This window comes from Saccostrea echinata, unplaced genomic scaffold (genome assembly GCF_033153115.1).
Source record: "Saccostrea echinata isolate AGI-Se365-2 ecotype Australia unplaced genomic scaffold, CSIRO_AGI_Sech_v1 ptg000012l, whole genome shotgun sequence".
Lineage (NCBI taxonomy): Eukaryota > Metazoa > Mollusca > Bivalvia > Ostreida > Ostreidae > Saccostrea > Saccostrea echinata.
In genome coordinates, this window is record NW_026889761.1 from 6,334,732 (window position 1) to 6,347,432 (window position 12,701).

At 32.1% G+C, this 12,701-nt stretch overlaps 1 protein-coding gene across 1 annotated transcript; it reads left to right on the forward strand.

Annotated features, from left to right (window-relative positions):
• Positions 1 to 5,934: 5,934 nt before the first annotated feature.
• LOC133185727 (putative ferric-chelate reductase 1 homolog) lies at positions 5,935 to 12,503 on the forward strand. Its single transcript, XM_061321027.1, has 15 exons — positions 5,935 to 6,115; positions 6,375 to 6,511; positions 6,687 to 6,775; positions 7,098 to 7,197; positions 7,428 to 7,613; positions 7,761 to 7,856; positions 8,026 to 8,191; positions 8,919 to 9,032; positions 9,210 to 9,325; positions 9,536 to 9,622; positions 9,921 to 9,995; positions 10,228 to 10,327; positions 11,832 to 11,972; positions 12,102 to 12,172; positions 12,411 to 12,503. The coding sequence occupies exons 1-15, from the start codon at positions 5,935 to 5,937 to the stop codon at positions 12,501 to 12,503; spliced, it is 1,752 nt and encodes a 583-aa protein (XP_061177011.1).
• The last annotated feature ends 198 nt before the right edge of the window (positions 12,504 to 12,701 follow it).

Sequence of the window (12,701 nt, forward strand, 5' to 3'; positions counted from 1 at the left end):
TCAGATTTATAACGTCCAGTTTCAATTCGAAGTGGTAATACACCGCAACGAAACATTGCCATAACTGATCGGACAGGTTTCGGTAAATCCATACTGACGTACTGCTCCAGTTCATATTGATTTTTAAAAAGACGATAAGTTCTTAGTTTGGAAATTTTTTGTAAATCTTCAATCCATTGTCTTTTAATTTTCTGACAGAGGAGTCTTTCGGCAAGTTCTATGCTGCATGTTGATAAGTTTGTGTACGTATACGGCATATTCAGAGAATCAAATAATAGTTTAGTTTTTGAGGCCCAATTTGTTCTGTTATCTTGATTCCGATCCCAAAGGAAAATCTTCTTCGTCAGATGGTCGTTTTCTAGTGTCATCAGACGATTCCAGAATCGCAAGACGTTAATCTGATGTCGATAGTAGCATGGCATCCAACCACATTCTCCTTGGATTGCAATCAATGGGGTGAATCGGTGTACTCCTAAAAAATACCGCAAGGCGCGGGACTGCACCATCTCTGCACAATAATAATTTGTTGTTCCCCAAACTCCACTGCAGTAATCTAGAATAGGAGCAACACAGTTGAGATATAGCTTTTACAATGTTTCAAATCCGACCATTTTAAGGGAGTGAATTTTAGATATCATAGATCTAAGAGCTCGTCCTCCAGATTTTCCTAAATTTTCCGCATTTCTTCTAAAATCAGTATTCTCATCAAAGATTACACCTAAATATTTGTAGAAATGTTCATATGCTAAATTTTCTCCTCCTAGATAAAAAGTATGAGTACTTCTTTTTTTGCGTTTTTTCCGAAAATGAGCTATTTTGGATTTATTTGGATTGATTCGAAGACGCCATTTTTTACACCACGAGTCCACAACATTGAGCATGTCCTGCATGTTCTTTTCGTTCGGAGAAATGATTGCGATATCGTCTGCATACAATAGAATGCTTAAATTAAAATTTTCAATTAGCAATAATTTATGGAATAAACGTTCATAAGGACGTCGGTTCTTTTATATTTTCATCAAAATTGGGATCACCACACTGATAGTATTATCACCGTGTGAAAATAACTGTTTCACTCTTTATTTATTTTGGACTTTAAATGTTATTATATTTCATTTTTGTTTTTATGTGAAATTCAATATTTTAAAATTATTTTGTTTTAGAATTTACATTTTACATATGTTAAATTACTAATTTCTCATTTAATTACTCAGTGACACTTGTCGCACAACAAAGGGACAGAGTGTTAATGCCCAAAGACCTTTGTAATCACTTATACGCACAACATATAATTATCTAATTATCGGTGTTCTTTATGTCCATGTGATCAAAGCATTTCATTAATTGGTACCTATATCACTTTTACTCATTGTCAACACCTGTCATTTTTAACTCATTGTTCAATTCCTCTTAAAGGTGCTTAGACACAGATTTGAAGTTAATATTTTCTCAAATTTTCTGTATAATATCACGACTTATATATTGCAATAGCATTTCACACGAAAATATAATTAAAAACTTATTTTATCTGGAAATTATTGGAACTACGAATTCCTGGACGCGTTTGATTAACACATCCTTGCACTTTCACAAATTTTATCTTTATCCTTAATATTAAAGAAAAGAAGCTATTTTTGTGTATTAATGAAAAACATTACATCTATAATCCAGAAAATTCAGAGTAGAAATGTGCGAAAGCAAACCCCCTCACTAATATCGTCAGCCCGTGCTCAGTGTTGTGTACAGAGTTTAACAAATTGAATACACCCGTGAAACATAAACTGTTTTTGTAAACAGGACACGAGCTCACTTATTGTTAATGTTTACGATTCACCGGGTGTGTTCAATTGTTAAAGTCTGCACACACCACTGAGCACGGACTGACAATACTGTGAGTGGGTTTTGCTTTCGAACATTTCTACTCTGAATTTTTCTGGATTATAGTTTTAATATTTTTCATTAATACACAACAAAATTGCCACTTTTTTTAAGTATTAAGAATAGAATTAAAATTTGTGAAAGTGCAAGGATGTGTCAATCAAACACGTTCATAAATTTGAAGTTTCAATAACTTCGAGATGAAATAAGAATTTTATTATATTTTAGTATGAAATACTATAGCAACATATAAGTCATGAAATTATGCAGAAAATTTGAGAAAATGTTAACTTCAAATCTGTGTTCAAGCACCTTTAAATACTGTTCTTACATATTTTACTTAACAGTTCGGAGGCCGGGTGTACTACCGGCCACGTCCGACTCGTTCCCCATCATGCTCTAACTATTTCTACTTTTAACAGTTTGGAGGCAATGGCCATATCCAACTGGTTACTGTTTATTGTTGTTCCATGTTAATCCATTATAATCTTTGGGACTTGTTAATAAATTTGGAAACCATATTCCTCGTTACCTTGGACTTTTGTATGTGTTTTCGGGAAGAGCCCTAGAAATACGACCTTACTACTTCCGGCCCACAGCGCAACTCATTTCCCTGTTAACATTCCCTCTTACCCGTGAAACAACATATTATTTGAACCCAAACTACGCGGTCATAGTATCATACAGTCAAGTTGTGATGATTCCAGCCAAACGTTAAGATACTTCATTTACTGCATTTTTTTTTTTGCTATAAACTGCTTCAACATTATTAGATATATTTTCCCATTCAGTACTCTTACTATGCAGATTAGATTAAAATACTTATATATGCATCACCAATAAACCATTTCCAAAATGGATTCTCATATGACAAACTGTTCTTGTACTTATACCTGAAATATTTTTGTTAGAAAATCGAAAAAAAGAATTCTTATCTACAACTGCTGGTAAAGGATTCTATTTTATTATTCCTGTTTAACTTGTTGCGCCTCTGGAAGGATAATTTTTAACTCAGTCTATTAATATAACTAATTATTTCAATATGTGTTAACACAGTTTGCGTCGATTTCGACACAGAATGTTTGAAACAAAAAATGTGAATATATTAAACGCAATATCCAAAAAGTAATCATCCAAACAGTGTTTTATTACGTTTTGCATTATTACATTACGCGTTAATTTTGTTTCAAAATGTAAAGATCCAGTATATTACATTTTACGTCGTTATGGCATTTTGCGTTGTAACAAAGCGTACTTCAGCCTTCGATGAAAAGTGTTCAAAATTTAAAAACAGATGGGAAGTCAAATGAAATAACCATAAAAGTGACTTTTTATGTGAAAATTGTGCAACATCAATTCTTCATATATTCTACTGATTACTTAGAAGTTTTATCAACAACTTCTTTTGTTTATATTTCTTTAATTATCTCCCTAGAATTTTGATTGCATCCCTATAATATTCTGGTAACCGAAAGTCCTAAGCCTATAAGAATATTATGTGGCAAATGTGATGAATAAAGGGAATTAGAGATGGATATTTTTCAAACATGTGTGCACACAATACACAGATGACCATAGCATAAAAAACATTGTTTACCTGCAGTGTGTTAAATAGAGAGCCCTAATGACCTGTGATCGCAATAAAGGCATACAGGACTAATTAACGTGGAAAATGATCCCATGACATACATTCTGGATAAACAGGTGACACAGACCTTATCAATAGTTTTCGGGAATTTTAAAGGTAAGTTATTTTTTCCCCTAGAAAACAGGTTTGATGCTCATACTACTGAGATTGTCAAAAAGAAACCTGTGTAATTTTACTGGAAATTATCTTATATTGATAACTTTAAAATTTGAATTTCCGTTTTTATGAGTTGTCCAAACCAAACATATATATTGTTATCATTGAAAAGAACTTTGATTTCATGGCTCTGTTTAGACTTTCTGGTCACCAATTACTTTCATCTTTAAAAATTATTGAATTAGGCTATTTGATTTTATAATATAAACGTAAAATAAATAAATAAATATGAATATGCAGGCCGGAGCATGCTCTACGTACGAACAACCGCGTGGCGCAGTGGTTAGAGCGTCTGCTCTAGAGTCGCGGAGTAAGGAGTTGATCCTTACGTCGCAGGTTCGAATCCCACTGTGGGACGTGGAGACCGGTCCTTCGGATGAGACCGTATAAACCGAGGTCCCGTGTCGCAGTAGGTGCTGGCACGAAAAAGATCCCTCACTGCTCAATGGCCGTAAGTGCCGAGTATAGGACAAAATTTGCAGCTCTCCACCGGCAAGTGGTGGCTTCTCCATATGAGTGAAAAATTCTCGAGAGGGACGTTAAACAACATACAAACAAACAAACAAACGTACGAACAATTTCGAAAAGGAAGCAAGCAAGCAAGCTATTGATAAATGATGATGATACAAAGAATATCAACAGTCCCGTTTAAAGTCATTTCTAAAATTCTATGGTCAATACGATGACCTTGATAGCAAATACAATTATCTTAAGTCCAATGTTGACTGAGATTGTTAAAGCATTATTTTCACACTGAATTGTCTACGGATTTTTCCGTCTACCCGATCATAACATGTAGCACACGGAGGATTTGACCGGTCCACAGAGGATGCTTACTCCTCCATGGCACCTTATCCTACCTCTGATGTTTTCAGAGGTTCCTGTTTGCTCTGCTCCCGATCTGTATTGTTTCAATGGACCTTTGAGCTTGATTACTGTTCATTATCTTCATATATCATGCAAATAAAAGTGTGACTTCCAACATTATCTGTGAAAAAATGTCAATGGCATTTTTGTAAAACATATATTTGCTATCGTTTTCTTGTAGAAACATTATATTTTTGTTATATACATGTCTCATGAAAAAGTATCAATTTAATAATACTAAATTTATATCATTAATTAGGATTCTGGATCACCTGTTACTGGTCAACCGTGTTTTATGATAATCATTTTATTAAAGAAGGGAGGTTTTACAGAAAATAGATTCATACTAAGATGTCATCAAGAATTAACTAAATAATTATAATTTTCATTGATTTGTCACTAAAGATTTCAATATAAAACAATGTATGGTAATCCTTTCTGAAATTCTTTCAAATCAAAGGGGAAAAAGAAGACTTTTCTATTTGAATCCATGTATGTTGAAGATATTATGAAGATTATATAATTTAGAAGATTTATATTACACTCAATAAACTTTGACATTTTAACATAGACAGGGCTTGATTGAAAATTCGTTTACAAATATTTTATATTTCGATTCCTGCAGTCATTCCTAGAAAATAAGAAACATCTATATATCCCTGTAATATGCAAAGTGCGAAGTTATTTAGTTTGGTATACGAAGTGTAATAACTACTACGATATCAATTTTATTGATGAATTTAAAGACACAGATAATAAAGTAAACAAAAGGTAATAATATGGGTCACCTAGTCATGACATCTGATATGGTAGTAAATATTATTTTTCCTTGAATCGACAAATTATTACTTTAACTTTTCCCAGCTACAATTTCTAATTTTACTTATCAGAAACCAAATAAAATGAGAAAGAATTTAACAGAATGTTGAGTTTTTATGTGATATTAAAGGCAGTTGTGCAATGTAATCATACTTATACATGTGACTTTGCATGTGATAAATCATACCTTGGGAACATGTGCGGTGGTACCCGGATAACATATCTATGATTTACCAAACGATGATTTGATGTTCTAACATTAAAATAATTGAACTTTCATTCGGAAATAATTCTCTTTACAGTAAGTATTTTACATGATTGCACCACGATTGCATACACATTTATTTATGTGATATTCAAGGAAGATAGTCTCGACAATTTGTTAGTAATCAAAACAGGAAATATTTTCCTTCACGTTTCAAAGTTCGATAAATTTTTCCAATGGGAGGATGTAACTTCGGATATAATTGGAGACAGACAGACACGTGTAACGTTGCTTCATTTTTAACTTAATTTGAATTGCATTTTCACAAATATTTAACTCATGAACATATGTTTCAGGCAACATGCTCGTCATTTATTTGAGTTTGGGTTTATTTTGCGGTTGTTTCGGTTACCCGTCTGGAGCACCTGAATCGGCATGTGATAACATGACCCCAGATCACGGCGTTTCTCCTCAAACGACGCCAACACCTTACGACATCACACTGTCAGCTTCTAAGTTAGCTGTTGATGAAAATCTGACAAGTACGTCTTCAAAAAGAAATCTATTGATATATAAAAAATAATAACTTTGACCTTATGTTGTGAATTTCGAATCTGAATCTGGTATGATCATGTTTTTATTGGTTCTTTGATTATATCTAAACAAAGAGAGGGATAAAAGAAATGATAAAATGTACAATCAACCTTTAATTGCACATATGATTGAAGTTACTCAGGTTAATAATCTAATTTTGAGAAAGTGTTATTATATTCCTAACTGTATTTTTGTTTTTCCGTTCAGTTTCAATTTCTCCTAAAGATGGCAGGACGACATTTAAAGGTTTTCTAATAGAGGTTTATACAGACTTGGCAAGTCCAGTAAAATTTACAGATGGAGAATTTACGGTTCCTGAAAACGCTCATACACAGTGTAATGGGGTAAATTATCTACACTATACATTTATTTGTTCACATTCACATACTGAAATCAAATAATTGTGAAACTTACTTTTGTTCAGTTCAATTTTGCCTATAAATTTTCACTATAATGCTAGTATGGTACATACTTGAAAGATTTTGAAGAATATTCTTTAATTTTATGCTTTGACTGCAGGGTGCCACGCATTCTAATGCAAACCCAAAATTACTTATTAGTCTTTCTTGGAAACCGACTGCAAGTTTTACTGGAAAAGTTAAGTTCAGGTAGTTTGACAAATATATATTCAACAGACAAATATTTGCTTTGTAAAATTCAAGTTTTTCTAAGAAATATTTCTGAAATACATGTACATATAATGCTAAGCTTCTATGATGTACATTTCTTAATTAGGGGGTACGTAAACATTGATGAAAAAGTAGATATTGTTAAATATCCTTCAGGCTACTCCGTTCTAAGCTATGTAACTAGAATTTTTTAGTCTTGACAGTGCTGCTCCCAGTAAATCAATCGAAATAAATGCCTGAATGTCTTTTGTAAAGGGAAATTGTACAAAACTGAAGTGTCTGTTCATTTTTTTTAATTCAGGGCCACAATTGTACAGTCCTATACAATATTCTGGAAAGACATTGAGTCCAAATCTCTAAATGTGGATTACTTTCTTCCATCTGCAGCTCCTGTCACGGTGGTATGAGTCTATACGAGCAATTATGTCATGTCTTGATTGAATTCAGAAGCTAAAATAAACAATGAAAAAGAATAGAAGGAGTAGCTTTAACCGGCAAGCTTCGATGAAAAAATGTAAAAAAAAAAAAAAAAAAAAAAAAAAAAAAAAAAAAAATTTCGAAACGTCCGTTGAACATATCAACACAAATGTTTTTAATTTCTTGATTTTGTGATAAAGCTTGCCATTTTTAGACACCTAACGACCAACCTCGCTGTGAGAAAGGTTTTGGTTGCTTCAAATCTTGTCCTAGTGAGTCATGTGACGGCGTCGTCCAATGGAAAAGGAGAGAAAATTTTGTCGATTTCAGCATTATAATTAGCTTAGAAAATCCAAACGACAGATGGATCGCTATTGGACTTTCTCCAAATGGTAAAATGGTTTGTATTTGTCTTACTTAGTCTGCTAGATTTTATGTTGTACATTTTCAAGGCGTCATCTTCTTGAACATCTTTCAGGCAAAAAAAATCTCAAGAAATATGATACCCTTACCATCCCTTTATTATAATTATATTTATGTTTTCCAGCCAAGAACAAGTGTCATGATGTGTATGCATTACGATGATAAATTTGAAGTTTTGGACGGAATAAATAAGGGATATACTTTCTCTATATTGCCAAATGTAAGATTTGCCTATTTTACTTTACGTTAGAATTACATCTACTGCAGTAAAGTAATTATAACTGTTTATGATATGGTTAAATAATCTTCAGTTTTAGATGAAGAGTAATTTTAATTTGAAAAGGTAGAATATATTTTCCAATTTCTTAAATGTTCGAATCTCTTTTCAGAGCACACTCGGGTTGTTCAACATAACTGCTAATGTTACTGGTCAAATTATGAAATGCTCTTTTTCAAGAAAAATCAATGTCTCTGAGGATTCTGAAGATGTTTACAGCTTAAACAAAAAATACTTCTTGTTGCTCGGAAACGGACCGGTCAAAAACGGTAAAACTGGTGACAAAATTTTATACTACGCAGTTGTATTCATTCATTAACTATCAAGGATAATCTTCAAACAAAAAGTGCCGAATGAGAAAATTTCGTTCCATTTTTATCATTGTTTGTTATACCTTTAAAAATTTGTTCCTATATAAATCAATACTAATAAAAGTCTAACATTTCCAATGTTTTACGGAGCGGGCATAAAAAAATCAATGTTTGACCGCAGAGTGAGATATTGGACCTGTCGATGAGATGTTGGACCGCTTACGTCACATAATGGGCGGGGTCGGCTAAATCTCATTTGCATTCGTTAGTGGTCGACATACATGTATGTTCAAAAAAAAGATAAAATATATAATTAAAGGTATAACAAAACATTTATTGACTGTGTTCTCGGGCAAAATGCGTTTTGTCGACCCCTAACGGCCTCAGGCAAACAGTTTGGTTCTTGGGTCCGACAAAACGCATGTTGCCCTCGAACCCAGTCAATAAATGTATAATATTGGATCCATAGATATTCTCATACATATAACTAACAAGCAAAAACGCCTAAATTCATTTATAATTTGAACTTTTTAACATAAGCAAATAGTAGTATTATGGATGTTGTTTTTCTAATACACAGCTGTAAATATAACTACACATTTTAATTTCCATCCAAAGTGCATGTTTTATGTAAATATTAATTAGTGGGTAAAGAAAAATAGTAAGATTAAATACAGCCTTTTTTTCTTCACAGGAATACCTCAGCAACATGAGAAAATTCCTGAAGTCAGTGGCGGAAAGGTTAACTTTCTGTTGAATGAGGATATTAAACCTCAGGAACCATCAATGCTTCTCTACAAATTACATGGTGAGTTTTCATATGTACAAAAATCATTTTCGTATAATTATTGTCATATCAAAAAGTTTTATTGGATTTTTATGATATCTATGTAAACATAATATATTTCCCCAATTTGTCAAGTGAAACGTTCTTTCCCTTGCAGGTTATTACTTTCTGAAATAAATAAATGGAACCTTTTTTCAGGAAGTTTAATGATATTTGCATGGATATTTCTGTCCAGTATTGGCATAATAACTGCCCGCTACTACAAGTCGGAATGGAAAGATATGATGCCGTGCGGAGTCAAAGTCTGGTTTGCTGTAAGTCAACGTTAATAGATTACCCTTGTGGTGCAAATAAGCATTGAAGTATTTTTGCAACATCTATATACCTACAAAATGTTCATATGACAATCGCATCCCTGTTTCATAAGCTATTTTGTTTCAAAACACCTGCATTTTATCTGTATTTATTAAGGTTACTTACAAATACAGGCAGTAGTTTCAATATTGTTATGCTGTTGTTTTCAGATTCACAGGACAGTCATGTCACTCGTGTTTCTTGTTACCACAGGAGCATTTGTATTAATTTTTATTGAAGTCGGTTCCCTTCTTCAGGTATATTTCCGTCATTTTCAATAATTATGCTTTAATTATTTCATTTATTTCTAATAAAAGATCTACATATTATAATATGAATCTATACATAGGCTGTATTCGACGACGTCTATGTCTGAGTTTCCTTTGGATCTCTATCTTTCGTATTTTATTTTACTTTCTGATCTTATTAAACAATCAATAAAGAGTATCAATTCTGTATTATTGTTCTCATTCACAGTTGCTTTTTTTAAACCTTGGAAATACTATGTACAATATACATGCAAATATCAGTATTTATAATTTGATTATTGGTAAGGAAAAAGAAGGGAGCGTCTACCTGAGGTACCATCCAGCACTCGGAATATCAGTCATGGCATTGACTGTTGTAAACGTGTGTATAAATTTGAACTATTCTTTCAATGATAGCATAATCTTTGTATTATTTTTGGAAGAATCAATGAAAAATTCCGGATTTGGAGGGCGGGGTTTGATTTCTCATCCTTTAATGTCGACATCTATTGTTTCATGGAAAAATTAATGTGAAATTTTCTGTGTTTTTCGTTTTCGTTCCATTCCTGACATAGTTCGAAGGCTTATTTAATAGATTCTTTAATTTTTTTCAGCCTGTTATGGCTCTATTCAGATGCAGTCCCGGTCACAAATACAGGGAAGTCTTTCATTATTCCCATATGTTTGTGGGAACGTCTGCACAGATCTTAGCAGGTTAGTATTAAAAGTTATAGAAAATAATTGATAGAATTAAAATCTAGTTTATTTGTAACATGAACTCAATTGAAGTTCAATAGGCTCAATGATCTTGAAAGTGGCCTGAGTTTCATGAGTTTCAAGTGCTGTAAGAAACAAAGTTCTACCTGGGACTGAAATGCTATCTTCCTGTGACATGAATGTTGAAATTTGATGAGGACTCATGTTCATGATATTATTATAATGCATGAATCTTTTCCTCTTTAACTTGCTTTAGAATAAAGACGATTTCCATAAAACAAAATGTAATTTAATATATCAATTCAACCATGGGGTCTGGATCCAGGGAACGTGAATTTCACATTATTGGTAGCAGTTTATATACAATTATATATCTGACCGAGGGCTGGATGCTAGATGTTATAATCATGCGATCAAAATGAGTCCGAGATTAATGAAGATTTTAAATTAATTTGAAATCTTCAACGCTATTTATTTTCAACAAATGTTAACTTCACCCTGGAATATGGAACCAGGGAATATAGATTTCACAACTCTTCTATAGGGTTTGCTGCTATTGTAATCGTCTATGCAATTTTCCCGATATATGTTCATGAGTATAGAAGATTTTCAACGTTCTGTAATCTATGCAAGTTAAACATGGTAATAGAATGTTTTAAAAATTAATCTTTCATATATCGTTCTATCATACACTGCATTGTTTTTGCACGATTATTATTATTATTATTTGGAATTTTATGTATTTTTCAACTACTGAAACAATGACAATACAATGATGACCAAACTAAAAGTTTTGGTCAAAATAAATTAGATTTGACTATGAATTTTTCTTCATTTTTAAAAAAATATTTTTGTAAAAGTTATATGAACAAAAATATTAATTGGATTTAGTAATAATCAAAGTACCAACTCATTAAAGTAGCATAAAAACTTTAAGCTACGCTTTTAAAGGTGCTTGGACACAGATTTGAAGTTAATATTTTCTCAAGTTTTCGGTATAATATCATGACTTATATGTTGCTATAGCATTTCAAACGGAAATAAAATAAAAAAAACTTATTTTATCTGGAAATTATTGAAACTACAAATTTCGGGACGCGTTTGATTGATACATCCTAAGCACTTTCATAAAGCAAACTTTATCCTTAATACTCAAGAAAAGTAAAATTTTTGTTGTGAATTAATGAAACTTATTCAAACTATAATCCAGGAAATTCAAAGTAGAAATGCAAGAAAGCAAAACCAACTCACCAGTATTGTCAGTCCGTGCTCAGTGATGTGTGCAGAATTTAACAAATTGAACACACCCGGTGAAACGTAAACATTAACAATTTAATCATTATACCGAAAATTTGAGAAAATATTAACTTCAAATCTGTGTCCAAGCACCTTTAATTAAAAGTTAAAATATCAGATTATCTCCAAGATTTTTATTAATTAAGTTCTCGTATTGCAGTATTTAAATTTTATAATCTTTTATATTACCTGATTTCTTTTGCAGCTGTTACGATATATTTTGGAGTGAATCTAGAAAAGTCAGACACACCAGAGGAGGTCTCGTACATCGTTATAACGTATATAGCCACTTATGTCATCATTGAACTTATATTAGAATCTGAAAAATATTTCAGAAATCGTGGAGGTAAATACATAAACTTAAATGGAATATTTTTATTAATAATTTTGATTGTATATATATTGTTATCATTATTATTATTATTTATTTCGGTTTACAATCATTGTATACTGAAAATTAAGTATATATTTGTAGATAACTCAGAGAGACAGATTCTTCTTAAATCGGCTGCGAATGAGTATCCTTCATCAAAATCACAGTCTAAAGTACGTAAACAAAAATAATGAGTATCCTTCATCAAAATCACAGTCTAAAGTACGTAAACAAAAATAATGAGTATCCTTCCTCAAAATCACAGTCTAAAGTACGTAAACAAAAGTAATTCAGTATATCATTCGCATCATTGTAATATTTTGTGTATGAATTTTGTGATTTAAAATGGTCATACAGTGACGAGAAATAATAGCCCAATACCCTGAGATAAGATTATTCTTTCTTTTATAGGTGAATGGTGTGAAATTATCCATCCTGATGCTCCATGTTCTGTGTATGTCAGTGTATTGTCTAGCACTTATTTATTTTGTAGCATCGGCATAGCAAGAGCGAATATTTCTGTTATCATCAGAGAGAGAGAGAGAGAGAGAGAGAGAGAGAGAGAGAGAGAGAGTTAAATGTGGATTGTTAGATATTTTTTGATAGATCATAGACTCATTTGTTAGTTTTCCTGTTACCAAGGAATGTGTGTCTTTTCTCTTATTACACATGTATTATTTATGCAAACAATTACAGCAAGGT